Source organism: Lonchura striata, chromosome 19, assembly GCF_050655825.1.
Source record: "Lonchura striata isolate lonStrDom1 chromosome 19, ASM5065582v1, whole genome shotgun sequence".
NCBI lineage: Eukaryota > Metazoa > Chordata > Aves > Passeriformes > Estrildidae > Lonchura > Lonchura striata.
This window is the reverse complement of record NC_140721.1, coordinates 1,379,162-1,405,738: the sequence shown is the minus strand read 5'-3', so window position 1 is coordinate 1,405,738 and position 26,577 is coordinate 1,379,162. Positions and strand designations below refer to the sequence as shown.

Here is a 26,577-nt window from a genome sequence, read left to right as displayed (position 1 = left end):
CTGTGGCAGGGTTTTGGAAGGTACCAAAGTTGTTCCAACTCCGTGCCACCTCCCACTGTCCCAGGCTGCTCCAAGCTCCTGGGCACTTCCAGGGATGGGACAGCCAAAGCTTTTCTGGACAACCTGTGCCTCCCCACCCTCACAGAGAAAAATTTCTCCCTAAATAAAACAGCATGATGAGCATTCTGAGGAGCATTTTCCCGTGGAAAATAATTCTCCTGATGGAAAAGACTATTAAAAGTTACTGGCTAAATTTGCTACAGATTAACTTCAACTGCACTTCAGAGGTGGTCACTAATTGCACTGGAGATGATTTATCAAGCGCACAAGATTTTCTATTACAAAATTATTGATTAAAGCTGATGTATTTTAACCTCAATAGACTTCAGCCCAGTGCCCTGTCAAACACCGGCCGCAGTGGCCAAGGTCAAGCAGCAGCACCACCAAATTGTTTCATATCTACTGAATTTTCTCCCTGGCAGTGCAGGAAGAAATTCAGTCCCTCATGGATCAAAAAAGATCCAGAAGTGGCATCATACAGTAAAACAAGACACAGGGTTTCTTCCGCCTGGAGCCTGCTCTGAAAAGGACCTGTGGGATTCCCATCCTGGAGCAGCACAGCACTTCTGAGCCAAACAGAAAAGATGCCCCTTTCATCATTAATATTTTTTAAATTTGGGGTATTAGTAACTGCAGGGCTCCCAGTATGTCAGTAAGAAAGCCAAAACCACCCATGGGAAAGTGGGGTGGCTCCTCCAGAGTGCATTCACCACCTGGGGCTGCTGCCTGCCGAGCCTGGCTGATGGAATTCCTGTTTCAACCAGGATGATTTCCCTTGCTCCCACCCCTCCCCGAAGCCCCTGCAGTGTGGGGTCCCTGCCTGGCCACCCGCCGTGCCCCCCAGCACGCGCTGCCTCTGCCAGGGAGATGAGCAAAGGATAAAATCCGATGCAGCATCAACTTCCCAAGGCATCACCCGCCAGGCTCTGTCACGTAATTACTGGCGGTTCCAGCCGAGCGAGAAATTCCAGCCCTCGCTGCTCCCAAGTGGTCCACTTGTTAGGTTCTGGCTTTTGAGATTACATAGCCTGGATTAAACTTTATGTACTTTCATAGAGGAAAATAAAAAAGGGAGAGCAATTCCACCAGAGCCACCGTGCCACAAGGGAAATAGAAATCCCAGATTGGTTCATGGCTGGATCTTTGAAATGCTCCTCCTGAAATCTCCATGAGCTTGTGGCAGCTCCTCTCCCTAACCACTGCCCCCCTTTTTATGGCCATTCATTTGCTAAACTATGAGTAGATTAGATTTTGGAGCACCTTCCTTAGGTGTCAGACAAGGCTTCCTTGACCCCGTGCAATTTATGGCTCTGCTGACTTTCAGGCACACTCCTCACTCCCTCATGTGCTGGGGTGCATTGAATGGGGGCTCCCCTTTCCCTGGAAATCTGATATCCAAAGGGAACCTCATCCCTGCCTTGGCACACCAGTGTTCAGCTCCCTGGCAGCACCAGGGGCAGCTCAGCTCACCTTGCACCGTGCCAGCCCCAGTGCTTGTTTGCTTGATTTACTCAATGTTCTATTAGAGGTAAGGAGCAGATACAAATCCTTAATTACACTGGGAAGCCCATTCTGGATATTTTATTTCCTCTGAAGGCCCTTGCTGCCTGAAGTGCATTAATGAGTGCGTGGCTCTGCCCAGCAGAGCAGGGAGAGGCTCTCACCCAGCACAGCTGCCTTTGGGGATGGCCAGGGCATGGGGAGGAGGGGAGGGGTGACTACACCAGAGAGGAGCTTTTCTGCTCCCATCAGGATGTTTCCTGACAAGCAGCAAACTAAACAAATAAACCAAAGCCTAATTCGGGATCTCAATTACCATCTGCTGGATTTACTGACTGCAGTGCCGTCTCTGCATTTTCCAAGTTTAGCACAGAAACCCAGGCAGGAGAAGCAAAGCCACTGCTGGCTCGTGGCACAGAGGATGAACTTGCCTCGAACTCCTCATGCTGATATTTATGAAATGCTAAATCTTCATTTAAAAATGTTCCCTTAAGCTGGGTGACATGGCAATGAGTACGACCCATCACTAGCTCGGAGTCTCTGTTGCATAATAAGATTTAAGGTTTATGACCTACAAACAATCGCTCGGTGGCTCAGGACAGGCTGCGGGGAGCCGCCTCACACACACGGAATTACTGGATTCCCAAATGGAGTGATTTGCGTGTGGCACATCTGGTCTACGACCGCCAACGAATGAGTCTATGGGCTAATATGGACGAGTAACAGGCTGATGGAGAAACCATGATTGTAAAATGATTTGAAAAATATCTTAGGTTCTTTAGGACACAAAATAAAAATAAGAGAATACAGTTATAGTCAGTGTTTCGGTTCCTAGGGGGGTTAATTTGAATTAAAAAAAAAGTCAGTTTTGCTATCAGCATAAGAGCATGTGCGGGTTCTTGTACGGAGGGTGTAGGTTGCCTACAGCCGGCTTCAATTTAAACTTCCAGATAATGGGATTTAACGAATAGGGCTCTATGGATCCAAGCCATCAGCAGCTCTCTGCTGTGTTATCCCTACGCTTTCAATCAGACCAAGGCTCTGCTTTTATCTGCCACGCTCGCTCGCGTTGAGGGTGCCTGTAATATCAACTCGACAATGCATGTTCTACAACTACATCTACTGCTACCAGTACGACTACTACAGTGCATGCATTTAGTTCAGTCCCACAGATACATACACTCTAAGAACAGGCAAGGGGAGATGTGAAATGTTTTACGGGACGACAGGTGTTTTGTTTTTTAAGTAAGGGAAATTAATAAAAAACATCAAAAGAAAGAAAGTGTACAAAAAAATAGAGACATTTCTCAAGAGTTGGTATGAGTCGTTTCTTGAACCGTTTCGTCCGAACAAGCAAAAAACATGCAACCAGCTGCTACTAACAAGAAGCTGGACACTGAGAGAGGATTAATAGGTGTGGACAAACCTTCCCGCTGAGAGCGCTCAGAAGAGTGTTTGAGAGGAGGTGTGCACGTCCGAGTGTAAGAGAGGCCGGAAAGTTTGCCTCAGAGACACCCTCTCTCACAGCAGCCCCAACCAAGCAAGAGAGAAAACAACAAAACATAACTGCTCACACTCACCATCAAGGTCAGTAGCTCACGTTACGAGATTTGTTATAGCTGGCAAGTATAAAGTCCAGTAAGGGGTTGTTGGGGCGCAGGGCTCAAAGGCAGCACTGGCAAGCCGGGACTGGGGCCCAAAATGCAGATGTGCCAGGGGTTGGGGTGGGAGCAGCCCCTGGCGCTGTGGCACTGCGCTGTCCCACTGCGCCAAGTGCCGCCGGCCGGCTCGGCGGGCAAAGCCTGCCCGAGGGAGCTGGGCAGGGCTGGATTAGGGTGGCCTTAGGGGTTTTGCCTCCAGTCCTCAGGGAGGAACAGTTGGTAGCAACAGGTCGGGAACTGGAAACATCTAAGGCTTGTCAATGAACCAAAGAGGAAGGAACGAAACCCCTCTCCTGCCAAATTTTCCTCGTCTCTCTCTCCTGCCAGATGAACCCCTCCCATGTCAAATGCAAGAGAAAAATGTGCCCCCCCCATGACTGTATTTTAAAAAAAGCATTTACACGACAAAAATGTTTTACACGTAAAATATGTCAGGTGGATTCAAAAGAAATGTGACACTGATAGTGAAGTTGTCTAGGAGGAGTTTGCAGCATTCAGACTTTTAACTTTGCTCATTTTCCGTGGCTCAGGTCCCAATTCATTAAAAAAATACAAGAATGGGTGAGGTTGTCAAAACCAGTGGAGGGACTCGGCAGCACAGCCCCACCCAGAGCGAAGGGATGTGGCCAGACCTCTGTCTGCTGGAAGGACCTCAGCTATCACCTCATCACTGGGATGTCGACTGGGGACGTGATTGATGCCGAGCAGCACGGCCGCGCTCACCCTGCCGGCACGCGAGCAGCGACGCGGGACGTCAATTTATGGTGGCACTGAGCACGGGGACAGGGACACGTCCCTTTCTGCTGGTTGTAGGACAGACCTGCTATGACACAGAAGAACCTGTTTATCTAGCAAGGTCAGCTGGTGACACGCTGCCATAGAAAAAGAAGGGGTGAGGGCAGGGAGGAGGCCCCAAGCAGGTACCTGCACCCAGCAGGCTCCCTGCCGACTCAGCAAACATGCAGGTGTGCCAAGAGGAGGACTGTCACCCCAGGGACAAACCAAGGTGGTCAGTGCCCAGGGGCTTGGAGTGAGAGGGCTGCAGCTTCCTGGGGAGACCAAGACACGCACCTGAAGGTGGATGCTCCATGAGGGTGCTCAGTCTCCGTGCTGGCACTGATGCCAGGAAGGTGGGGAAGAGCCAGCGGGACGGGGCTGGAGAGCTGCTGAAGAGGCAGCAGTGATGGGGACATTGATGCCATGGATTGGCACCAATGCTTTCCAGGAACCTCCTGGACAATGCTTGCTCTGTGCTCTGCTCCAGCAGCCCTGGGCAGAGCTCTCCCAGTGAGCTGGGGGTGGTGGGACGTGCCTGCCCAGGTGTTTCCCAGCTCTTTCCCATTTCCTGGCAGAAAGGGGCCAGTTAGGGCCAGCTGTGCTGTGCTCTGTGCTTTGGACCAGGCACGCGTGAAGGAGGGCTGTGCGAATTTGGGAAGGGAAAACAAAAACCCAACTGAAAAGCAAAGAAGGAAAAAACCCCAGCCATTTTTCTTGTAATGAATCGGGCCCGTACACTGCAGCGCAAGATCGATCGGACTCCACTGCTCCTGGATACAATTCACTACCATTGCTGATGGAGTGGCAAACCCAGGATGTCCCTTCCAGAACCAGCTTTGGATGGAGATGACTCTACGGAAACGCCCCGTTCCCAGACCACGGCTTGGTGCAGATGTGAGTAGGGCCGGAGACAAACCCACCTTCCTCCTTGAGACCTCAGGGCCGGGGCGGGACGGGGGCTCTTTGGATTCAGTTTTGGGGTTTTTGCCAGTTTTGTGCACCAGGCAATTTTGAGGCTTGAAAAGACATTTCCAAACACCATACTGCTCTTTAAACTTGCCAGAAAGGGTGCTGTTAATTTAGGGTTAGATTTAGTTTCGTATTGCAAGTTCAAATCAAAAAACAAAAAAACTGAAAAAACAAATCAGAAAACCCAACAAAAGAGAAACCAAAAAACACTCAAATTAAAGACAAATGATTTTCAGGCACAGAATTGATCAATGCTCAGTTCAGTTGTAATGGGCACCAAAAGCACTCCGATTAAAAAAAATAATAATCAGGGAAGCAACGTTAATCCAGCCAAACCCTCTGTGCCTTGCTAAGGGGCAACTCACCAGGTCTGTTTGCACGTAAAACAAAACCTGAAGGGCAAAACATGAGGAAGAGGCAGAAACAATGAGGTCTGTTTTCCTGGAAGCATATGCAAAAGCAATCTTGGGATTTGTTTGGGTTTGGGATTTTTTTTTTTTTCCCCTCTTTGGGTTTGTTTTTCCCCCTCTGTGGCGGGGCAGTAGGAGAAGCTGGAGTTGGGGGATCCCCACAACCAGGCTGGCAAGTCACCCCTTAGGCGCTCTCTACATGCCACAGGATGGAACTGGAACAGAGAGTCCTTTGTAGCCTGCAAGCAGTGCCAGTTTGCATGGAACGGAGTTCTCCTGGTGTCTTTCTCTGGCCTCCACGGCCCCAGGCTCTCGCTGGGCCTGCGCCCACCTCCTTCTCCCTCACGCACTCGGGGCTTTTCGGGAGAGCCTCGAAAACCCCCGGCACTGCCCGGAAAGCCACCGAGAGCCCCCAGCTCAGCCCTGAGCGAGCTGGGAGTGCTGCCAGCCCCGTGTCCTCCGGGGACACGCTGGGACAGAGGACACGGGCCTGCCGTGGGACCCGCGGCTCGCTCAGGGCTGCTCTGAACTCTGCCGCCTGAGCAAAGCGCTGATTCGCGTCCCTAGCAAAATTTAAACCTAAGGCAGTAACGGCAATTGGCAACAATTCATTTCTTTACTTCCCTTAAGGGGAAAACAAAAAGTAAAAAGTTTTCAGGAGGACAGAAGAAAAGCTTTGTGGCTCCTCATGGAAGCAGCGGGGTTGGAGCAGGCAGGGATGGCGAACTGTGAGCCGTGTGCTGGTGCCGATGGCACCGGTGATGCCAGCCCGAGGGACACGGCCCCTCGCCATGGGGGTGCCGTGCTGGCCATGCTGCAGGAGCTGACAGCGGCTCCGGGCACGGCGGGAGCGCCCAGAGCCGCTGCCACCACCTCAACCCAACCCCAGCTTCCTGTGAGAAACCAAAACTTTTTTTCCGAAAACACAAATTGATCTTTTTTGGGGTGTTTTTTAGAGCCTCGAATTTAAACCAAACAAACAAATAAACCAACGCAATAAAGGAATAAAGGGAAGAAACAAATTGGAATATCTACCCTGGTTTTGGCAGTTCTCATGCCAATCTCCTGCAGGTGCTCCAGCCCCCGTGGCCTCTGCTTGTAGTTTGGGTTTGGGTTGGGATTGATTACTTATTTTTTCCTCTAATATTTTTTTGTTTTGATTCATTTTTTTCAGGTCCCCAGGATAAGTGTGAGGAAAATCAGAGAAATGATGGAGAGCTGCAGCCACACAGAATACCGACAGAGCTTTTACCTGACCCTGCACTCTGAGGGTTTGCTCTTCCACGGGCCCCCCTACCTGATCCTCTTGCTGCCGCCACGGCTGCCGCTGCTACTGGTCCATAAGCCGCTGCAGGAAAACCTGGCCGTGGAGAAAAGGAGAAGGGTAAAGACAGAGGCCAGCGGGTACCGCGAGTCCCTGCGGGCCACGGGCACCCGGAGCTCGCCAGCCCGGCTCTCCGTGCCACGGCAGGAACAGCCCAGCCCTGGCCAGGTGCCGCTGCCAGCGCTCACAGCTGGCACAAATCCCCGTGGCACAGGAGGAGTGGGGCTCCTGGCCCGTGGAGCCACGGGGGACAGGCTGGAGGCAGAGCCTGCAGCTCTCGGCTCGTGTCTCCGCGCTCCCGCAGGAACGGGTCAGCCCGCTCCGCAAACAGCCAGGGAATTCTCTTCCGGGCTTATCTGCAAGTGATAATAACCTGCTGGCCTACAGACAGAGCAGGAATGGAAAATATGAGGAGCTCCTCATGTCAGGATCACAAATTTGCTAGGATCAAGCCAAAAAATTTAAATGGATGTGAGGAAAGAAGGAAAGGGAAAGGGAAAGGGAAAGGGAAAGGGAAAGGGAAAGGGAAAGGGAAAGGGAAAGGGAAAGGGAAAGGGAGCTCTTGAAAGCAAACCAGCCACAGATCAAGGAGCTCTATGACATCCCCCCTGCTCCAGGGAACTGAGCCCTCGCAGAAGAATGGAATGCTGCCAGCAAGATTGCTTATTTATTTAATATTCAAAAGATCTGCCAGAGATTCTGACTTTCATATATGTATTTTAAGAGGGCAATGGCAAAGTCCAGGCAATCAGCAAGAACCACAAACCCCAAGGTCAATAACCCCAGGGAGGTTCCTGGTCCCTGGGAGCTCCAACTGCTCCGGCTACCCAACAGGACAAGCCCGGGGTGGCCACCACAATGGAACCTGGCCCTTGAGTGGGCACCAGGACCACGATCACAGCTGCTTTGCAAGGCTGAGGAACCACAGGAGAGCAACTGAGGCACTGAGAAAGAGAAGAGTGAGCCCGAGAGCGAGAGAGCGAGCCCAGCACACTACAGCCCACTACCTTCAGCACTATGGCTCAGCTACTGGGCAAAGAGCAGAGAACTAGGCTACAATAACTCGAAGCTACTTAAAACATCAATCAAAAAAAGACATACTTGCATTTAAATATGGTAATAGGGCTGTTGGAGGGAAAAAAAACACAGCACAGGTAAATGTAGGCAGAGGATCCCCAGGGTGGTGCTCCCTGTGCACACAGAGCAGCACTGCACAGCCAACCCTGGTCCCCCTGGTGAGCCTGGCAGCTGGGAACTGCTACAGCCTCCGTGGAGTGGGATGTGGGGGAAGCACATCCAGACTGGGGGATGCTACAACCAGTGTTGAAGCTGAGTGTTGAATTCCCTCTCAGTGGGGATGGAGCCATCAACCCTGGGTGGGTCCCCTGACACATGATTAAGGCTGGAGTGAGAAGACTTTGGTGTAAAGAGTAAAACCAACCTCCAAAGAGCGAGGAAAGCATCTGCAGGAGAGGGGCTGAGGCCCTGGGGCTTAATTTTCATGCAGAGCCATGTCTGGGCCAAGCTCTGGGCCCTCCCACTGCGGCTCAGGCGGGAGCAGAGCTGGCACTGTCCCCTGTCCCTCCCTGCCCACCAAGAGCCGTGTCCTCAGCGTTCCCATGGCACCTCCACGACCAGCTGGCCACCCGCAGATCTCTCATCTGGAGGCTCCAGGGGCTCCCTAAACCATCCGTACGGGACTGGAGGAGCTGTGGATTTTCCACAGAATAAAATGCCTCTGCCAAAACCAATCAAATACCCTTCAAATCACCAAGCATCCCCTGAGAACAGCACAAAAAACAGGGCTGGAAAGTTTGTTTCTCTTGTTCAGCTGCCAGGGACACTCAGGATCTATTTGAAATGCAGGACAAAAAGTTTTGCCATGCAAAAGAAGAGTGGAATAACAAGGGTGGAGAAGGCGCTCCACGGAAAGAGCCCGAACAAAGGCTCCCTTATTGCATTCCAGTGGACAGATGTGTGAAAAATTAATCCCTCCGCCCCTGAAGAAAGCTTTTATCCCAGTTCTGAGATAAAAGCATCCCTGCGCCGTGGCGCTCCAAACAGCTCGAGCTGCTCGCGCTGCGTGCGGGAGCGCCGCAGGCCCCGCGGGCGGGAGATGGAAACTGGCATTGATTATCGAGATCGGCAAAACCCTCCTCGCTGGTGCACTCACAGCATGGCTCCAGCACTGGAGGATCCCCTCATCAATCCAGCCCGCTGAAAGCAATCGATCCCTGCTAAAATGCCCTTTGCCAGGCACCACATCACAGGCTGGCTCAGCTGGGAGCAGCTTCCCTGTCACTGCTGCTGCGCCACTAATCCTGTGTGACCTCCCACCACTGTGCCTACTCACCATGGGAACTCTGTGCCACCTCACCATGGGACCTCTGTGCCTCCTGACCCCCTGTCACCTCTGTGCCACCTCACCATGGGACCTCTGTGCCACCTCACCGTGGGACCTCTGTGCCTCCTGGCTCCTGACCCACTCTGCAGAGGTGGGCAGCTGACACCACCCTGCTCAGCCTGACAGGGATCCCAGCACGGGGCACTGGGAGCACCTCCCAGAGCTGGAGCAGGGGACAAGGAGAACTTGTAGCCAGCAGAGTGTGAGAACAGGCCCAGTGCCACTCTTTTCCCTCCGCAATGCCTGGCAAGTGCAGACATCTCCAGGAGACAGCAATGGCACTGGGGACTGCTGCTGTGGGCACCCCCAGGAGCACAGAGGGCTGTGGGGTGTCAGCAGGTCCTTGGCTCCCTGTGCCAGCTGCCAACCAGCCTCCCAGCTCACTTCAGCAAGCAGCCTGGAGGTAACTGGGTGCCAGGAATGGGTGCCTGGACAAGAGTGTCTCGCAGCCAAGGGGAGCACGGATGGCAGCACCTCTGGATCCCACCCTGGACAATCAGGAGCATGGCCAGCACCAGCCCCACTCCCTCAGAGCTTCTGAAGTCACCTGGAAAATCAAAACAAGTGAGGGAGTGCTCAGTTCATTCCTGGCGTTTGTTTAAAGTGCTGATTCCTGCTCAAATGAGCCCTGTGCTTTGTGTGCCCACTGCTCCCAGCTGCCCAGAGGAAACAAAGCCCAGAGCCATTGCAAAGGCCAGCAGTGCCCACTTGAAGCACTGCAATTAGAAGGTATTTTACAATAAACGTTTTGTGCTGGGTTCACACACTGTCCAGGAAAGCCCTGAGGATTCACAGCAATTTCATGCTCTCTCATTGCTCAGAATGAGCCAAAACCAGCCTTCCAAGTGCAATTTTTCACAGATAAATTTTCCTGCTTCCTGCATTAACAGTTTCACTTTAAACAGTGAAGCAGTGTGGGGAGATGGACAGATTTGGGTCAAATTCTTTGCCCTGAGGTTCCAGATTCAGTCCATGGCTGTTGTCTCTCCAAGGCACAGGTGAGTTTGGGAGAAGGGGGATCACAGGATGGCACAGCCCTGGAGCAGCAGTTTGGGCTGGAGCACGCAGCCCCAGTGCCTTGCTCTGGGCATTGCAGTGGGAGCCCAGGACTGAGATTTCCAGGGCCTTTGTGAACAAATCTGGCGAGGACAATGCTGCAGGGTCAGTCTTCACATGGGCTTCAGGGGCTCACCAGATCTCTGTCCTGCTCCAGCTCCTGCTCTGGTGAGACCATTCCTTCTTGAATCACAGAGTTCTCCTGCCCTGCAGCCTGGGCCTGGCCACAAAGCAACTAAAGGAAATAACCCAAGAACCATTTGCACCCCTTCCTGCTGCCAGGACCCTCTTCCTGCAGCTCTGGCTCTAAGAGAAATCACTGACTCCTTCAGCCCTGCTCTGACAAGCCTTTGAAAACCCCAAATATCTTGCATCCTCAAAGCACACACAACTCTATCTTCAACAACCAGTCAGACAATAGGAATCAACCCAAAAATAGGGCACAAAGATAACAAAATCAGTCCTTACATCAAGAAATACCATGCAAAGAATTTTCTCTTAATGGTCAAAGCACTTGGGCACCTGAGGTCACATGTTCAGACTTCAGCAATGAGCACAGGGATTTAAAACAAGAAAATGGAAGCTGAGATGCCCGAATCACCACCTGGCTTCAGAAAATAGCCAAAATCATGGAACAGGCATGGAGAATTAAATAAAAGCCACCATGAAACTGCACCTAAGAAGCAAGCCCCTTTCTCTGTATTCATGGGGAGTTTGGAGTGTTCACACAAAAGCAGCAGACTGGTCTGTGCAGGGTCTTTTGGGGGTCCCTGTGCCGAGGGCATCGAGCTCAGAGGTTCCTTCACCCCCCAACACTTCACTCCTTACACCCCTGGTGCTCCCCAGCAGGCTGACCTGAACCCTTCAGGAGGGTCACTTGATCTTGCAGGAAAGAAGTGCAAAGGCTGGAATATGAACTCATGTGCAGGCTGAGCAGGGAGAGGAGCCGGGAGGCTGAGCCCCCTTTTCAGGCAGGGTTCCCAGGGGTGATCCCCCCTTTTCAGGCAGGGTTCCCAGGGCTGATCCCCCTTTTCAGGCAGGGCTCCCAGGGGTGATCCCCCCTTTTCAGGCAGGATTCCCAGGGGTGATCCCCCCTTTTCAGGCAGGGTTCCCAGGGGTGATCCCCCCTTTTCAGGCAGGGTTCCCAGGGCTGAGCCCCCTTTTCAGGCAGGGTTCCCAGGGGTGATCCCCCCTTTTCAGGCAGGGTTCCCAGGGCTGATCCCCCTTTTCAGGCAGGGCTCCCAGGGGTGATCCCCCTTTTCAGGCAGGATTCCCAGGGGTGATCCCCCCTTTTCAGGCAGGATTCCCAGGGGTGATCCCCCCTTTTCAGGCAGGGTTCCCAGGGGTGATCCCCCTTTTCAGGCAGGGTTCCCAGGGGCTGATCCCCCTTTTCAAGCAGCGTTCCCAGGGGCTTTGATCAGCCCGAAAAGCTGCACCCGGCTCACAGCTGTCATTTCAGATGGGTTCTCGCTTGCATTATTCTTTCCATTAGGCTGTGTTATCCTCTTTGGAGGATCTTTAGGCTTCATTTCAAAAGTATCAGAGACTCAAAACCATGAAGCAGAAGAGCCTGGTAGTTTTTTTTGAAGGCAGGCAGGCGTGGGTCCAATTTACTGGGCAAAAATGTCGTCTTTAATGGTGAACACACACAAGGGAAAGCTCCATCCCAAAACAATCCCTTTATGTTTAAAACCTTCATCTTCCAGGCTCTCTGTCTCACACTCCCCCTCCCTTTCTATAAGGAAACACAAATGAGGAAGAAAAAAAACCTGCTACTACTCCAGGCTTGAGATGAACAACTCAGTGCTGAATATTTAGAGAAGAACATACACCCAGAGAAATCAAATGTTCCCTAGGACTGATCAAAGATCGGGGTTCTACCACATAATTCACAACTCATTACCACTGTTTAGTAGCAATTAACTCCTTGGGATTTGATTGCAGACTCTGTGAAGCTTTCTCAAAGGTTGCAGACTCTGTGAAGCTTTCTCCATCCACACCACAGCTGATGAACAGGACCCAGCACAGCAGAGCAGAGCTCCAGGGAAACAGGACAGTGCTTTCCAAAGGTTCTGATCAATTCTATGAACACTTTCAGTATCTCCAAGCCTGCCCTGAGTCCTGTATTGCAACAGAGCCTGAAGTGCTTCCCTTTGTCTTTTTCCACTGTGTTACATCAACCTTGTTAAAAATCTCTTCCAGCAAATAAAGGAATTTCATCTGGAACACACCATGCATCATGGACCCTCACCCCAGAGCCCCTGCATCATCCAGGGCACAGCCTGTACCAGGTCTGTCCTGTGTCTGATACCCTCCAATGTCTGTTTGCAGATGGATCTTATGCTGAGCAAATATTCCCATTCTGGAATTTCAGCAAAACAATAAACCCCAAATATAGTTAATTTAAAATTTGGCATTTCCACTTTATGTACAGTAAATGACCCATTTTTCAGCTGTTGGGACTCTCAGGCCATGATCCTTTTAGGATGAGAATGGTGAATTTCTGCCCAGTAATTACTTCATGCATCAGTGAGACAAAGCCTTGTTTGTCCCCAAATTATCATTCTGTGGCATTTCAAGTGCAATAACCCTTTTGCAGTTATTTCACTATACTGAAAACTGGGGAACTTCTCAAAGGCAAACAGTTTGTTCTAAAAAAGCTACTTATTCAAAAAACCACAAACTAAGAAGCAAAAGCTGGTAGCTGATTTAGGTTACAAACATCCAGTATCCAGCCTAACCCTGCCCTCTGGCAGTTTGAAGCCATTCCTCCTTGTCCTGTCCCTCCAGGCCCTTGTTAATAATCTCTCTCCATCTTTCCTGTAGGCTGCCCTGAAGCCTTCTCTACTCCAGGATGAATAATTCCAATCCTCTCGGCCTTTCCCTGGAGGAGAGGTGCTCCATCCCTTTCATATCTTGGTGGCCTCCTTTGGACTCTACAACTCATTTTAAAGGCCAAAGCCAAACATTTATCACAGATTTTAACCAACAAGTTAAGTACAAAGGAAATGATGGCTGCAGGGGCAGGAACACCCAGGAGCTCACCTCACAGCACATCAGCTCTGAATTTCTGCATCTCAGTCACCTGCTGCTGGATGAACAAGGGCAGGTTAGATGGAACCACATTAAGGCACCTATTTGGAGTTCAGCAACGTGGCACTGATTTGCTTCAAGCCTCATTTCTGCTGCTCTGGTGGTAGAGAAAATGAGCTGTTTGGTTAAGCTGCTTGTCTCCGTTTTTATGAATGATCTAAACTATCTGGGTAAGTATTATTTAAAGACAGGTCCTTGATGATGAACAAAGGCATAAAAAGAACTCGTGTCTGGAGGCTGAAGCTGAAAAAATCCAACACAAAGAGGCAACTTCATAAAAGAGAAGGCAGTAAACACAGGCCAAGTTTATCAGAGGGTGGGGAACTCTTCACCCAGCACAGCCATCAGTGGCAGACAGGGACCTTCCCAGTGCCTCACTGGAGAGCAGCCACTGGGCATTCCACAATCCACATTATCAAAGAGGTCCCAGAAGAGGATTGGGATGCTGAGCCCAGAAATCTTCAAGGCATTGCTGCAGCAACTACCATCACTGCTCCTGGGCAAGGCAGGACGTGGAAGCTCCTCGATGGCTAGCTGGAAACTCTACTACTGAAACATTCACTTTTGAATGTTTCTGTGATCGAAGGAGACTGATATTGCTCAAATATTTGCAGCTCCAGCCCCAGTTTTTAACAGGTTTAGTTAAAAATTGTCTCTACTGAGGCACAAGGCAGGGGAGCCATCGTGCTCTGGCTGGCTCAGACACGGAGAATTCCTCAGAGCAGGATGGGCATTACCAGACCACGCTCCTCCTTCTGCAGGGCTATCCATGTTTTCCTCCACACACCAGTGTTTGTGTTATGCCTCTTTACTCTTGTGAATAATTGCTCTCATTAACTCTCCTGGTCACTGCAGCTGTGGCCTGTTCACAGCTGAAACCATCACTCTGGAGCTGCAGCATTGCCCCAAAACACACAGACCTCTACAGACACTACGAGGTTTGGATTCTTTTTCTTTTCTCTCCTTTCTGCCCCTTCAGGATCACTACATCTCAGGGCAATCAGTTTTAAAGCCTCTAACACCAGGCACAGATCAGTGAGCAGCCGAGAACAGGACAATCAGTGTTCAACATTCAAGACGTTCTTATTTCTCAGTTATTCAAGTTGTAAGTGGAGAAAAACCTAATAAAGGACCCAGTCACTTTTGGGTCTCAGTCAGTCATGATATTTAGGGAAACCTCCAGAGCAGCCTCACTCACATTGAGAAGATGGGGCAGGAAAAGGGGGACAGGCTCCATTGTCACCAGCCACGCTCTGCTGCCACTGACAGCGCTGGGAGCCAGACCATCAACACAGACCAACAGCTTCTCTCTGGAAAATCTCACCTTAAATCTAACAATAAGGTTACTTTAAGGGGTACGGGGAAATAGAAGATGAAAAAAGCCTTTTACACAATTCTCTGCAACATCAAAATCCACAGCTTTTCTCAGAAAAACTGTGCCTTAAAGGCAGAGGTGCTTCAGCTCTGCTCAGACTCAGAGAACAGCTCTAGAGACCATTTCTTCCTGCAAGAAAACACAATAATCTGAGCAGAACTTGAAGGAGAACCTTCTGGCTGGAGATTTATGGGCTCTGCTATATTAATTTCTCAGTTTGCTGTCTGCAGTTCCAGCTGCTCCTCCCTCCAGGGATGCGCCTGCAATGGGAACAGCCCCTCCTCAGCAGAAGAACACCCAAAAGCTTAATTTTAAACCAAGTCCAGTCTGAAGTCTCTGTTTTCAGGGATGGAGGTTGAAATGGAGAGGTAACTCAGGTGGTTCCAACAGATTCCAAATGCACTCTGTAAACCAGTGATGCCATGCAGATGCAGTGATGTGTTTAGGTGGAATCAAGGCATGCAGTGCAGGGGAGAGCAGAGCAGATTTAACCAGTTAAGAAAGGGTTAGACAAAGGAATGAGAAAAATCTCCAGCTCTGTTCCACGTCTCTTGCTGTTACAAGGCTTAAGTAACTGAACAATTTAAAATAGATTTTACATTTCCTCCTCCTGTTTTGCAGCTGCCACCAGGTCCTCCTCTTCTGAGCGTTACGTTTGATCATTCCAGTATCACGACCAGACAAACTTTGCTCCCATTAGTAAATGTTCTACAAGCCTTGCACTTGTGTAGTGGTGCTTGAAGAGTGCTTTACAGAGCTGACCCCTATTAATACAGACTTCCTCACTCCTCTGGGTACAGGAGCCATGTGCAGGCAGCACTTTAAAATCACTTTACCTCACCAGAGCAGGGTGCTCCAGTGCAGGGGAATGTGACCACACGCCCCAGGCTGGGTGTTTTACACCACTGCACACGGGACAGAGGGCATGGCTGGCTTTTTGGGATGCTGCAACCACACCCTTTTCCATCCCCACTGCACTCCCCTTCTCATGGAGGTCATTAACCAAGGGGGAACCTGTGCAGCAGAACTTGCATCGGGGTGTCCTAAACCCCAGCCACAGGAACCTCCTTCCCTCTCCTCCTCCTCTCAAGACACTGAGACAAAGAAGCCTTAAGCATAACATAGTAATTCCCCTTATCTCTGGCACCAGTTCCTTCTTCTCACCTGGAAAATTCCTATTTTCTACTTCTTACCTCCTAGGCAAGCACCACACAGAACTCTACACAGGGTACCTCCCTGCCCACACTGACGGGTGAACACCGTGGGACTGGCACCAGGAAAGAAACTGAATTAAGCTCAACAGAAAGGTGGTTTAAATGCTCTCACAGTAACAAACCTCATAATTTTGAGACTTCGTGTTGCATTTCCACTGCCCCAGGCACTGCAGGAGCGTGACCCAAAGCTGAGCTCATGGCCTCTGCAGCACCAGTATTAATAAGCAAATATATTTCCCTGAGCTCTGCAAAGTTTGTGAAAATATTTGTTTTTCTCACCTCTCACCATATACAAAGGTTTTAATAAGCTTTAACAAACATACAAGCAAACAAACCCTTAATTAAAATAAATAATTAAAATTTCTAACCTGAAGGCTTCCATGAAACTTCGACAATCCCCAAGCACTCAGGTGATGATGGGAGAAAATATAACCAGGATAAAGACACTGCAGGAACATCCCACCACAGTGGCAGAGGACCTGTGGGGATGCTGCAATTTCCTCTCCCCCCACTTATGAGTGCATTTTGGGTTTTTTTGGGTGTAATTTTTGCTGTAAACACACCTTGCATGTAACTGCTCCTCTGCAGGTTCTTCAAACAGTGGGTCACACGCTCTGAGTGAATGGTTGTTTTATTTTTTTTATTCAACTGTCATTGGTACTGGTTATTTGGGGTGTCCAAACCAAATATTAAAATTGCAAGCTAAGAGAGCAGCAACACAGCAGATCCGTTGTAAACAATTTATTATTATTTTCTACCTCAGTTACTTACAGGAAAAAAGTCATAAAAAAGAAAAAAAAAAAGAAAAATTAAAAAAAAGAAAAAAAGAAAATCACAGATGGACTATTTACAAAAAATGAGAAAATTCACAATAGCCGAAATGTTTGCAAATCATGCACACTAAGACAAGTTCACAAAAGCAAAGCAATTCATAGCAAAAAAAACCCAAACAAAATAATAAGAAGCCATACAGATTAAAAAAAGCTATTGCCTGCAGAAAAGTCAAAAGAAAACTACCCAAGTATTACATCAAGCATCTTTAATGAAATGAACAGCACAGCCATGGATTGTAGAGCCTTTGACACCGACATTTTAAACAAGTGGATTAACAAACATTAAAATGCATTACAGGTCTACTGTAAGCATGCACCATACTTCTCACAAACTTATCAAATGGGGAGCAACACTTCCAGAAGAGCAGGATTTAAAGAGAATGTGTGTTTTCTACCCCAAAGTCCAGAACCTGCTCTTGTTAAACAAAGCCAATGGGTGGAGGTTTGCAGCTCTCCTGCGGCTTGGGTGCAGATGAAGAGGCGCAGTGGGATGCAGCTTAAGCAGGAAAAGCTTGGCCACAATTTAGGAAATTTGCCCATGATTTGCAAGCAAAGTTTGGAAGGAGAAGCAGCTGCAGGGAGTGTGCGGGACCATCGCTGGTCAGAGCTGGGATCAAAGAATCAGAGAAACCCAGAACGGTTTGGGTTGGAAGGGACCTTAAAGCTCATCAGTGCCAGCCCTGCCACGGCAGGGACAGCTGCCACTGTGCCAGGCTGTGCCAGCCCCACTGGCTCAGGGAGCAGGAATCGTGTGGGGCAGCAGCTGCCTGAGCCCCTCTCTTGGTGGCATCTCACCATGGCCCTCGTGTGCTGGGGCAGCTCCCAGAGCCCCAGGCCGGAGGGCAGGAGTGGGGCACGCGTGGGGCTGGGACACCCCGGGGTCACACAGGTCCCAGGGACGGGGTACCCGGGATGCCATTTGTGCTACTGCTGGATGTCACCACCTTAAAAAGCGCCAGTCACTCTCTCTGGGGCTGCCTGTGAGACCAAATCGACCCAATCCCCCTTCTCGCTGCGTTGATAAAATGGTTTCTAAGAAGTTTGTGAGAAGTCATGCCTTCGGAACGCCCCTGACCCCATCCTTGTGAGTTACATTCCAAGTGGGCATTAAAAACTCATAACAAAGCAGAGGGGGGGAAAAAAATAAAAAAAAGCAAACTCAAAGCAGTGAGGATATGGAGCCTTTAAAAAAATAAAAATAAAATAAAAAGTCCAGTCAATCAAACCAGCCAGTAAGAGCAGCAATTTTTCAGTGGACATTGATATTAAACATGGACCACCCAGGCTTTCTCTGTCTCTCTCTCATTAGCACTGTAGTAAACCCCGATTAATTTGTTATGCATCTTTAAGAACTAGTTGATAAAAATTATGTCTTGTGAAATCGGCAAATAGTCTGCAAAGTGAAATAAGAACAGAAATTAATAGATTAAACTGAAAAGATAAGTCCCAGAAATAAAAAAAAAAAAAAAGAAGAGACACAGAAAGGGAGTGATTGCAATTAAAATTAAAAAAAAAAAAAAAAAAAAAAGAGGCAATGTACTGCATGAGGAAGGGCTGGGAGGAGTAAGGGGATGGGAGGAGATAGAGCAGTTGCCAAAGGGTTGTGTGGCTTGCCACTGGAGCCAGGGGCTGTCCCATGCGTGGGAGAGGACATGGGACAGCCCCTGAGGGACAGGGACAAGGGAATGGGAATGCAGATAGGTGGGTCTTGGCACTTGTACCTCATTCACTTGGACAACAGGAAAAACCATCAGGACAGTTCAATCAGAAGGGAACTCCTTTTTCTGGCTTTAACAGACTGCAGTAGTAACTGGGGAGCACAGACTGCCCAGGGACCGTGCAGTGACAGCCCTGTGGGGTGAGCCCAGCCACAGGAGCACTGCAGGGGGACAGGACTGTCTGTGTCAAACCCTGCAGAGCCCCTGGGAGCAGCCCAGTGTGACTGACCCTTTTTCTGTGTATTTTACTGAGGCTGCAGCACCGATGCATCCAGGGCAGGAGGCAGCTCGGACCTGGGATGCTCCTGCAGAAACAGCCAATACTTGTCCCTCCAAATCACCACGCCGAGGTTTTACCTGACACCTTACTCCTGCCCTGCTCCTGAAAGGCTCCCTGGCGCCAAGCTGTGCCCCGTGGCACTGGGCTCTCTGCCCCAAACACTGCTGCAGCAGTGGGGACAGCCCATCCTGCTGCTGCACCACTCCCCACAGCTCCCACCTGCACGCTCTGCAGGTTGTCACGCTGGAGACCTGAGCCCCAAACCACTTGAGAAGCTCCCAACTCTGGAAAGCTGCTAAGGAGTAACTGATCCACAGGGGCAGAGACCTGGGGCAGGGGAACTCAGCAAGGTGAGACAGGGCCCTGAGCATCTCCTGGTGCTGCCTGGCTCCCCTGGCACCCGCAGCTTTCTGGTGGGCACAGCCCCCTTGGATTTTTTTTCCATATTCAATCTCTGCACGAGACTGAAAATAACCAGGCAGTAACTGGAAGTCCTGCTTTGGTAAACACATGCCCTTAATAAAAATACATCTAAGAAGGGGTTGAGTCAAAGGGTGCCTTTGCTGTCAGTGAGCAAACACGTTCGCTTTAGACATGTTTATAATTAAACTCATCCAACCTCTGCAGATTTCTGACATTAAACCTATCAAAGGTGTCTCTCCTTCAATGCCTTCGTATGAATCAGCAGGTACAGGGGAATTGTGAGGAGTCAGAGCCTGAGACAACACACAAACACCTGCTGGAGCCTCCTCCCCTCCAGCTCCTGGCTGCAACCCTGCCAGATCCGACTGTCCCGCTGCTTCCAGCGGAACCAGGGGTGGTGTCACCTGGATCTGGGGCAGCTGCCTGCTCCCCACCAGCACCGTTCACCCCAGCAGCTCTGCTGCCTGCCTGACACCCCAGCTGCTTCAGACCTGGCCTGCTCCAGGTGGGAAAATGTACCAGAGGTGGGAAGAGGCGGCTCAGCTTTCAGAAGAGCCCTGGCGTTTGTGAATTCAGGTAAACACACCCTCAGTGTTACCAGTCCTGCAAGAAACAGCTGCACAACAACCCCATCACGAGGACACTGCTTAACTACAGATGACAACAATCCGTATTTTTCCTAAGCAGGGTCTCATCCTAATGACCTAGGGCTGCACACACGGCTCCCTGTCTGCCCCAGCACGCTGCAGGCGTAGCCAAGCACTGCCCACGTCCTCACCCGCCCTAGAGGAGTCTCCTGGGGGGTGCTGCTTTCCCTGCTGCCCTCCCTGCTCCCGCAGGGCCTTCGCTGGGTGTCCCTGTCGCCCCAGGGTGCCAGCCCTGCGCTCTGAGCCGGGGGAGCACACGCCACCCGTGACCAGGCTGCTCAGACCTCGGGGCTCTCCCCGCCGAGGGGGCCAGCTGGGGCTGCAGCCACAAACAGAGCAAAGCCCCTGCTCTGCTGGGTGAAAGCAAACCCAGTCCTGGCGGTGCCGTCCCGCTGCGGGACGTGCTGGAAGGGCCGGGTTTGGGTGGGCTTCGTGGGATGCCCCATCCCTGGAAGTGCCCAAGGCCGGGCTGGACGGGGCTCTCAGCAAGCCGAGCTGGTGCAGGGTGCCCTGCTCGCTGCAGGAGCTCCGAAGGGCCCTTCCAGCCCACACCGTCCTGTCCTGCAGCTCCACGGCCCCGCTGCCCCCGGCTCCGCGAGGGGACCCACCCCGAGCCCAGCCACACGCGGCTGGGCAGGGCTCCTGGGGACCCCCGAGCTGGGACCCCCAGAGCTGCCCAGGACCCAGCAGGGTGGGATTTGCACCCGGGAGCGAGCGCTCACTTACCACAGGCCAGCACGGGGAGCAGTGTGCGGGTCCCTGTGTGCGTGTGCGTGTCTGTGTGTAGTAGCTCTAGAGCATCTACGGAAGGAAAAGCCCATCAAAGGCAGGGTAACAGCTCTACAGTGATCTCTCTTGCTTTTTTTTTTATGTTTTAATTTAAGAAGTTTTGTTTTCAAATAACCAGTACCAATTTATACATTAGGGAAATAAAAAAAAAAAGTGTTGAAAATATGTCGCTATAAAGGTCTACTTTAAAATTAAAAAAAGAAATAAATAAATTGCTGTTGTGTGAGATGCTCCCTGCAGACTTGCCTGTCTCAGCTTGCTGCTACGGACTTAAAAAAGGAAAAAAAAAACCCAAGAAAAGAACAAAAAAAAAAAAAAAAAAAGAAGGAAAGAGGGGAAATAAGCATATCTGCAAATGAAATGCACGTACCTGGGAACTGATAACTGTAACTTGGGGCAAATCCAGGATATCCTCGGCCATATGTTGCAACAAAATTCGGGTAACCTGGATCACAGAAATGTAAAAAAAAAAACAAAACAAAAAAGAGAGAGAAGTTTGAGGATTAAGGGGTTTTTTTAACATTTTGTTTGTTTGTTTTTAACACAATGCACAATGATAGGGAGGCTGGGTGAGACCTAATTTTACGAAGGGTATTAAAAAATCAGATTTATTCCGCTCATGCCAAACTGCAGAGAGGTTTCATCATTATCCTGAATAGAAACATCTCGAGCTGGCGGCGCTGGCCCAGCTCCGAGCAGGAGCCCTGTCACTCTGGTAATTAACATGCACTTTGGTGTCTGGAGCCCAAGGACTGTGCATACTTGTTAGCTGGAAGAGTAAATGCCAAATGCTAAGGCTAAACACATAACACGGGTTTGCTCTGACATTTGGAGAGCTTACAATGAATGTACTTTGCTTCAGAGCTATTGACAGTTGGAGATTAAGGTAGTAGTAATTCTTTATCCCGGGAGTGTGAAGGACAACAGTTAACACATCAAAGAGCTGGAGGCAGCAGCAGCAACGGGCCAGGGAGTCAAAGAGCTTTTAATTTTTCAGGAAAGTAAAAGGAAGCTGCCCGAGTGCTCCTGAAGACCCACCCCTTCTTCCGACCTCGGGCAGCTTTGGGAGGTTTGTTAGGAGAAAAGTTCATTTGAGAGCATTTGAATAAAAGCACCTCAGTGAAGGCAGAAGTGGCAACTCTGCTGGTTTCAGTCTCCTGTCGGTGGATGAACGTGCTGGGTGTCCCACTGACCCCTGGCTGTTTGGGCTGGCAGCACCCTGGGGTCACACACTGTGACAGCCCCTGTTTGGGCTTCCCCACAGCCATTCCCTCTGGCCCCACGGTGGCCCCAGGATGGCCAATGTCCCAAGGTGTCCTTTACACTCAGGGGGTTTCCTAAAATTCTAACCTCACACTGATCCTCAACATTTCCTCGCTCAGTTTTCCTAAAAACAGGCATCACACCCTGCACAATTCCAGTGCACCACACATTGAGGCTCAGCGTCAGCCCTCTCCAAACCACGAACCCATCAGGGAAAGTTCTCTCCTGCAGTCTGAAGAGAGTGGGAATCTCGGCAGGAGCTGGGCTGGAGCCTGAGAACACGCTCAGCAGCCGGATGGCTCTTCTGGGGGGCTGCTGTGCCTGCTTTTATTCACCCTGTAACACACCCATCCATCACTCGCTGCCTTCCTGCTGCAGCAAGCCCCTCCACTTCCAATCACATTTACACATACACGCAGCGTACTATAAATCATAATGGAAAACTGGAAGATAAAAATGCTTGGATGAATCCTGATGATGGGATTAGGCAGAGCCAGGGAAGGCAGCCCCGCGACGCCCGGACAGCACGGGGATATGTACACACTGCTTAGCCCTCCTTTCACAGCTCAACAGCTGGATTCCCGCAGAAATTAATCACCTCTGTCATTAAGTCAGATCTTTCAGAGTTAAGCTTTACAAACCTTTTTTCCTTTTTTTTTTTAACAGCACTATTGATAAATGGATTGTTTGCTAAGTAAGTAGCGCCATTAACACCATTGAAAAATCACTCTGCAGCGGCCACTGCAGCCCCTCTCTCCTTGCCAAGAGGAGGAATTCAGTTTGCTGTGTCTCAGACAGTTCTGAAGCAGATCTGCCAGCTCACAAGTGTCAGGGCACAGGGGCTGACGTCAGCCCCTGAGCTCTCAGGTGTGGTACCCGTGGCCCCAGCCAGACCAGCACATGGGGATGGCAGCTGCCCACAGTGCTTTGGATGCCACCTCTTCTGCTGCCTGCCCTGGAATGGTCCTGGCTCTGACCCCAGGGCAGCCCTGGCCAAACCTGGCTGTGCCTGACAGCCACAGCACCAGCCAAGCTGCCCGGGGGCTCTGCTGGCACTGCCAGCACTCGGCTCTCTCAAAGGCAGGCAGATGAAATCATAAATTTATAATACAACATTACTTCAATTTTCCTCTTCATTTACTGCTGCAGTGCCCAGCTCTGCTCTAACGACTCGAAGCCTGATCCTCGAGTCTGATCCTCGTGGGGACATTGCCTGGCTGAATATCAGTGGTGTCTAACACCACACCTACATGGACGCTTCATCAGGCCAAATGATGGCCATGCTGACCTACCCAACATTCCCATTAGGTGCCATCCTCATCCTGCACTGGGCACAGAGAGGCTGATTTGCCTTGGCAGTCCTGGGGAGTGACCAATCCCTTGTAAGGAAACCAAAAATCCAAGTGTTGACCGGATCGCCTCCTTCAAAGCAAGACTGTCCTGTCCATGGAGGCAGACCTCAAACCAGCAGTCAGAGCAATTTCACACCACTACTTCTACCCAGCTTCTGTCCAGGCTGTGGAAATGTCTCTTCATTTTAAAATTTGCTAATGGGGTGGACAAAAGCTCATGGTCAATATGTGGGAATGCTGAGCACACAGGAGCCAGGAGACCCATGCAAAATTAGTTCAAATGCTCCAGAAAATGCAAGGAAGCTGTTGTCTCCAAATGTTGCTCTGAGCTGCAGCTGCTGCTCCCTTGAACAGTGTCTGGTGGAAAAAGGAATGACTTTCTTTGAAGGGCACAAGCTTCTCTAATGCATGAGCTCAGCCTACCTAGACTGAGCGTGAGCAGGAACACAGAGCCCTGCCAGAGACCTGCCCAAATCGTGTTCCACCACACATCGCTCCAGCACCACGGGCTGTGAGCTTGGGGGCCGACTGCTTCCATCTCCGGAGGGGTTTGCCAGCTAAAAGGAGCCCAGTTTGAAGATTAAACACCAGGATGATGCCCATCACCAGGAGAAATGAGTGCTGCCAGCCCCAGCTCAAGGCACCTCCAAAGCTGTGTGTCACCACTGGTGACTGCAGTGTCCCAGACACGAGAGCAGCTTCAGATGCAATGGGAGACAAAACCCATCTCCTCTTAATGTTGCTCCTTGTTGCTCTCTTCTTTACAAGTTTTCAGGCACAGAGCTGACCAGAGTGCAAAAAGCTCCGGGGCAGCGCTGTGACACCCCCGTGCCCTTGGTGACAGGGCTCCTGGTCTGCACACCAGGGCCAGGTGCCAGTCTGAGGCTCCAGGCACAGAGGAGTTTCCTGGTCACCAAACTGGGGGGGCACACAGGGCCTGTCTGTGAGCATCCACGGGGCTGGGGAGCAGCTCTTCCTGCTGACAGGGAGAGCAGTGGAACTGGATCTGCTCCACTCTTTCAGAGAGGCTCATTAAAGCCCCTGCTCTCCCTGAGACCAGCGTGTCCCACCAGCAGCCCGAGCCCCAGACAGCGCAGCAGCCATCCTGGCAGAAGGCTCAGCCTGCCCCTGCTCTCCCAGTCAAAAAATCCTTCCAGAACACTTTAATTTTGCTCCAATCAACCAAATCATCACAGAAGCGGCTGCCTGCGCACCTTTAGACCCTGGCTGCTGCAGGCTCCTTGGGGAGGCTGTGATTAATGAAAAAGACCAACTTCCTTAATAGCTTTGGAGGGAGTCGTTCCCTGCTCCTTCCTTGGGGTTGTCTCGTGCCTTCGTTCCTCCGATTCCCTCCTCTGCCCATGAACAGCAGCTGGAGAAGGTGACCTTGAGCAAGGGCTTCTGGAAACAGGTATAAAACCCTTCCAGAGCAGCCCCAGTTGCTCTGGTGCAGTCCAGTTGGGCACGGAACAGAAGACACGGGGCAGACCTGACCTGGCCTCGTGAGCCCCCACAGAACGCTCAGCAGCAGCAGCAGTGATGGAACTCTGTGTCTGATCATTTGATGGGTTAATTATGCCCCTCTTCCTGCAGGGATGGGCCCTGCAGCCTTTGAAACCGGGGCTTTCTGATGGCCATCCAGCAGCTCTGCTCTCCCATGCTGCAATTTCCTTGTTTAGCACTTAATTATTTAACACGGTGCCACGGTAGCAAGCAGGAACTTGGAAGATGAAAAACCAGCTCGAGTGGATAATGAAGCATCTGGCCTTCACCATGGATCAATCACTAATGCTCAGCCAGTCCCCAGATCTGAAATGCAGGGTTTGCTGGAGCTGCACTGCTCAGGGTGACCCCACTGCAGCGGGACCAGCAGGTCCTACAGGTGCCCCAGCCCTTCCTCGGTGCAGTTCCACTCGCTGAGGGCTGCTTCCCTTAATTCTCACAGCTTGAGATGATCCTTTCTCAGAGAGACAGCCCCAGTGGGAACAGGCTCACGCTGCACCCAGGGGCTGAATTTTCCCTTCTGGACACTGGGGTGGATCCAGCTCCGTTCCCTCTGTGCCAGCAGCAAGGAAAAGGGCTGAGCCCACGTGGTGGAGGATGATGCCCATGGATCTTCCTGGCTTCCCAGGCGAGCTGGACTCTCCCCCTGCAGCCAGCAGGACAGGCCAGCACAGAGGCACACAGAGCTCCACCAGCCTGACCTCGGGCAGCACAGGTGGAAAAGGAAGAGAAACAGCAGAAATCAAGTACACTGGCTCAGGCACGCTGGGAACACATAGGTAACGAAATCACAGACTGACTAGAGCAAGATAAATATTTTAAGCACAAAATGTGATTTCCAAACACTATGGGGCAGGGTGGCAGTGGAGCGTGGGGACAGCAAAACAGATGATCAGCTGAAATAACCTGATTACACATCCAGAAATGGATCGCTCCAGCCACACCAACAGAAGTACTATTAATTCTGAGATAAAGCAAACATGGCAGAAGTTCTTCCTATCAAATCAAGCAGTGCCTGGTGTCAGACACCTCAGTGTAACAGCCTGGTCCTTGCAGGAGCTGGGTCCTCTGGCCTGATGCTCACCCCAGGGGCTCTGGGGTCCTCCAGGATCTCAGCCAGCCCCCAAATCTGCTCAGCAGAGCTCGGGGCAACCCAGATCCCAAGGCTGGGCTTTGTGCTCGGTTTCTGGGATCATCTAAACCCAGCATAGGAAAGTCAAAGCATCCTCAAGGGAGACCTGGCCTGGGAAAGGCTCACTGCTGCCTGGGGTCACCTCCAGATTGCCCTCCCATTCCCACACGCTTACACAGGAGGGGAAATCCAGGGATACAAAGGGAGCAGAAAGTTTAAAATATACGGTGTTTTACAAAAAAAAAAAAAAACACTGGCAATGGATTAGCAGCATTTTGGCTGAGAACAGAGTATCTGGGGTTGCCACATTATTTAGAAAGAATTATCTAAGCAGAAACAAATGAGAACCAATTATAACTAAATAGACCTCGTGCACAAATAGGAATTTGCCATTAAATATCATTTATCCCATTTAATTAGTATTTTCTGGACACAATACTCAGGACTAAAATACCATTCCATCTCCTTGAAACTTGTAATTATTGTTGCGACCTGTCCTGTTACACATCCCCCCATTTCCTCCATCCATGCCATTTAAGAACCAGCAAGATTTTCAATTATCTATGCTGAACTGTCAAAGCTACCTTTAAAAGAAGGGGAATAATGTGTGACTCAATTCCTCTAAAAAAGGGGAGAGATCATTTTTAGTCAGAATGAACACACTGCATCTTTCATCATTCTATTTTTGCGAGTAAGAGTAAAACAGGCTATTTAAAACATCCATTTAAATGCAAATTTTTTATATTCCAGGCTGGGGGGGTGTGGGGGGGGGAAGTTAATCATTTACCACAGAC

At 50.6% G+C, this 26,577-nt stretch overlaps 1 protein-coding gene across 16 annotated transcripts in view; it reads right to left on the bottom strand.

Annotated features, from left to right (window-relative positions):
- MSI2 (musashi RNA binding protein 2) overlaps nucleotides 1–26,577 on the bottom strand; it is a 204,667-nt gene that overhangs the window by 19,049 nt on the left and 159,041 nt on the right. For 5 of the 16 annotated variants that reach the window (XM_021533021.3, XM_085557186.1, XM_085557188.1 and 2 more), the window contains 2 exons: nucleotides 20,904–20,978; nucleotides 6,630–6,737 (listed from right to left, as the gene is read on the bottom strand). In XM_021533021.3, coding sequence (XP_021388696.1) covers nucleotides 6,630–6,737; nucleotides 20,904–20,978 — 183 coding nt within the window. Of the gene's footprint in view, nucleotides 1–2,986; nucleotides 3,079–5,332; nucleotides 5,360–6,629; nucleotides 6,738–16,569; nucleotides 18,070–20,470; nucleotides 20,546–20,903; nucleotides 20,979–26,577 lie in introns of those variants that run through there. The other 11 variants (XR_014949523.1, XR_014949525.1, XM_085557189.1 and 8 more) reach the window with 5 other exon arrangements.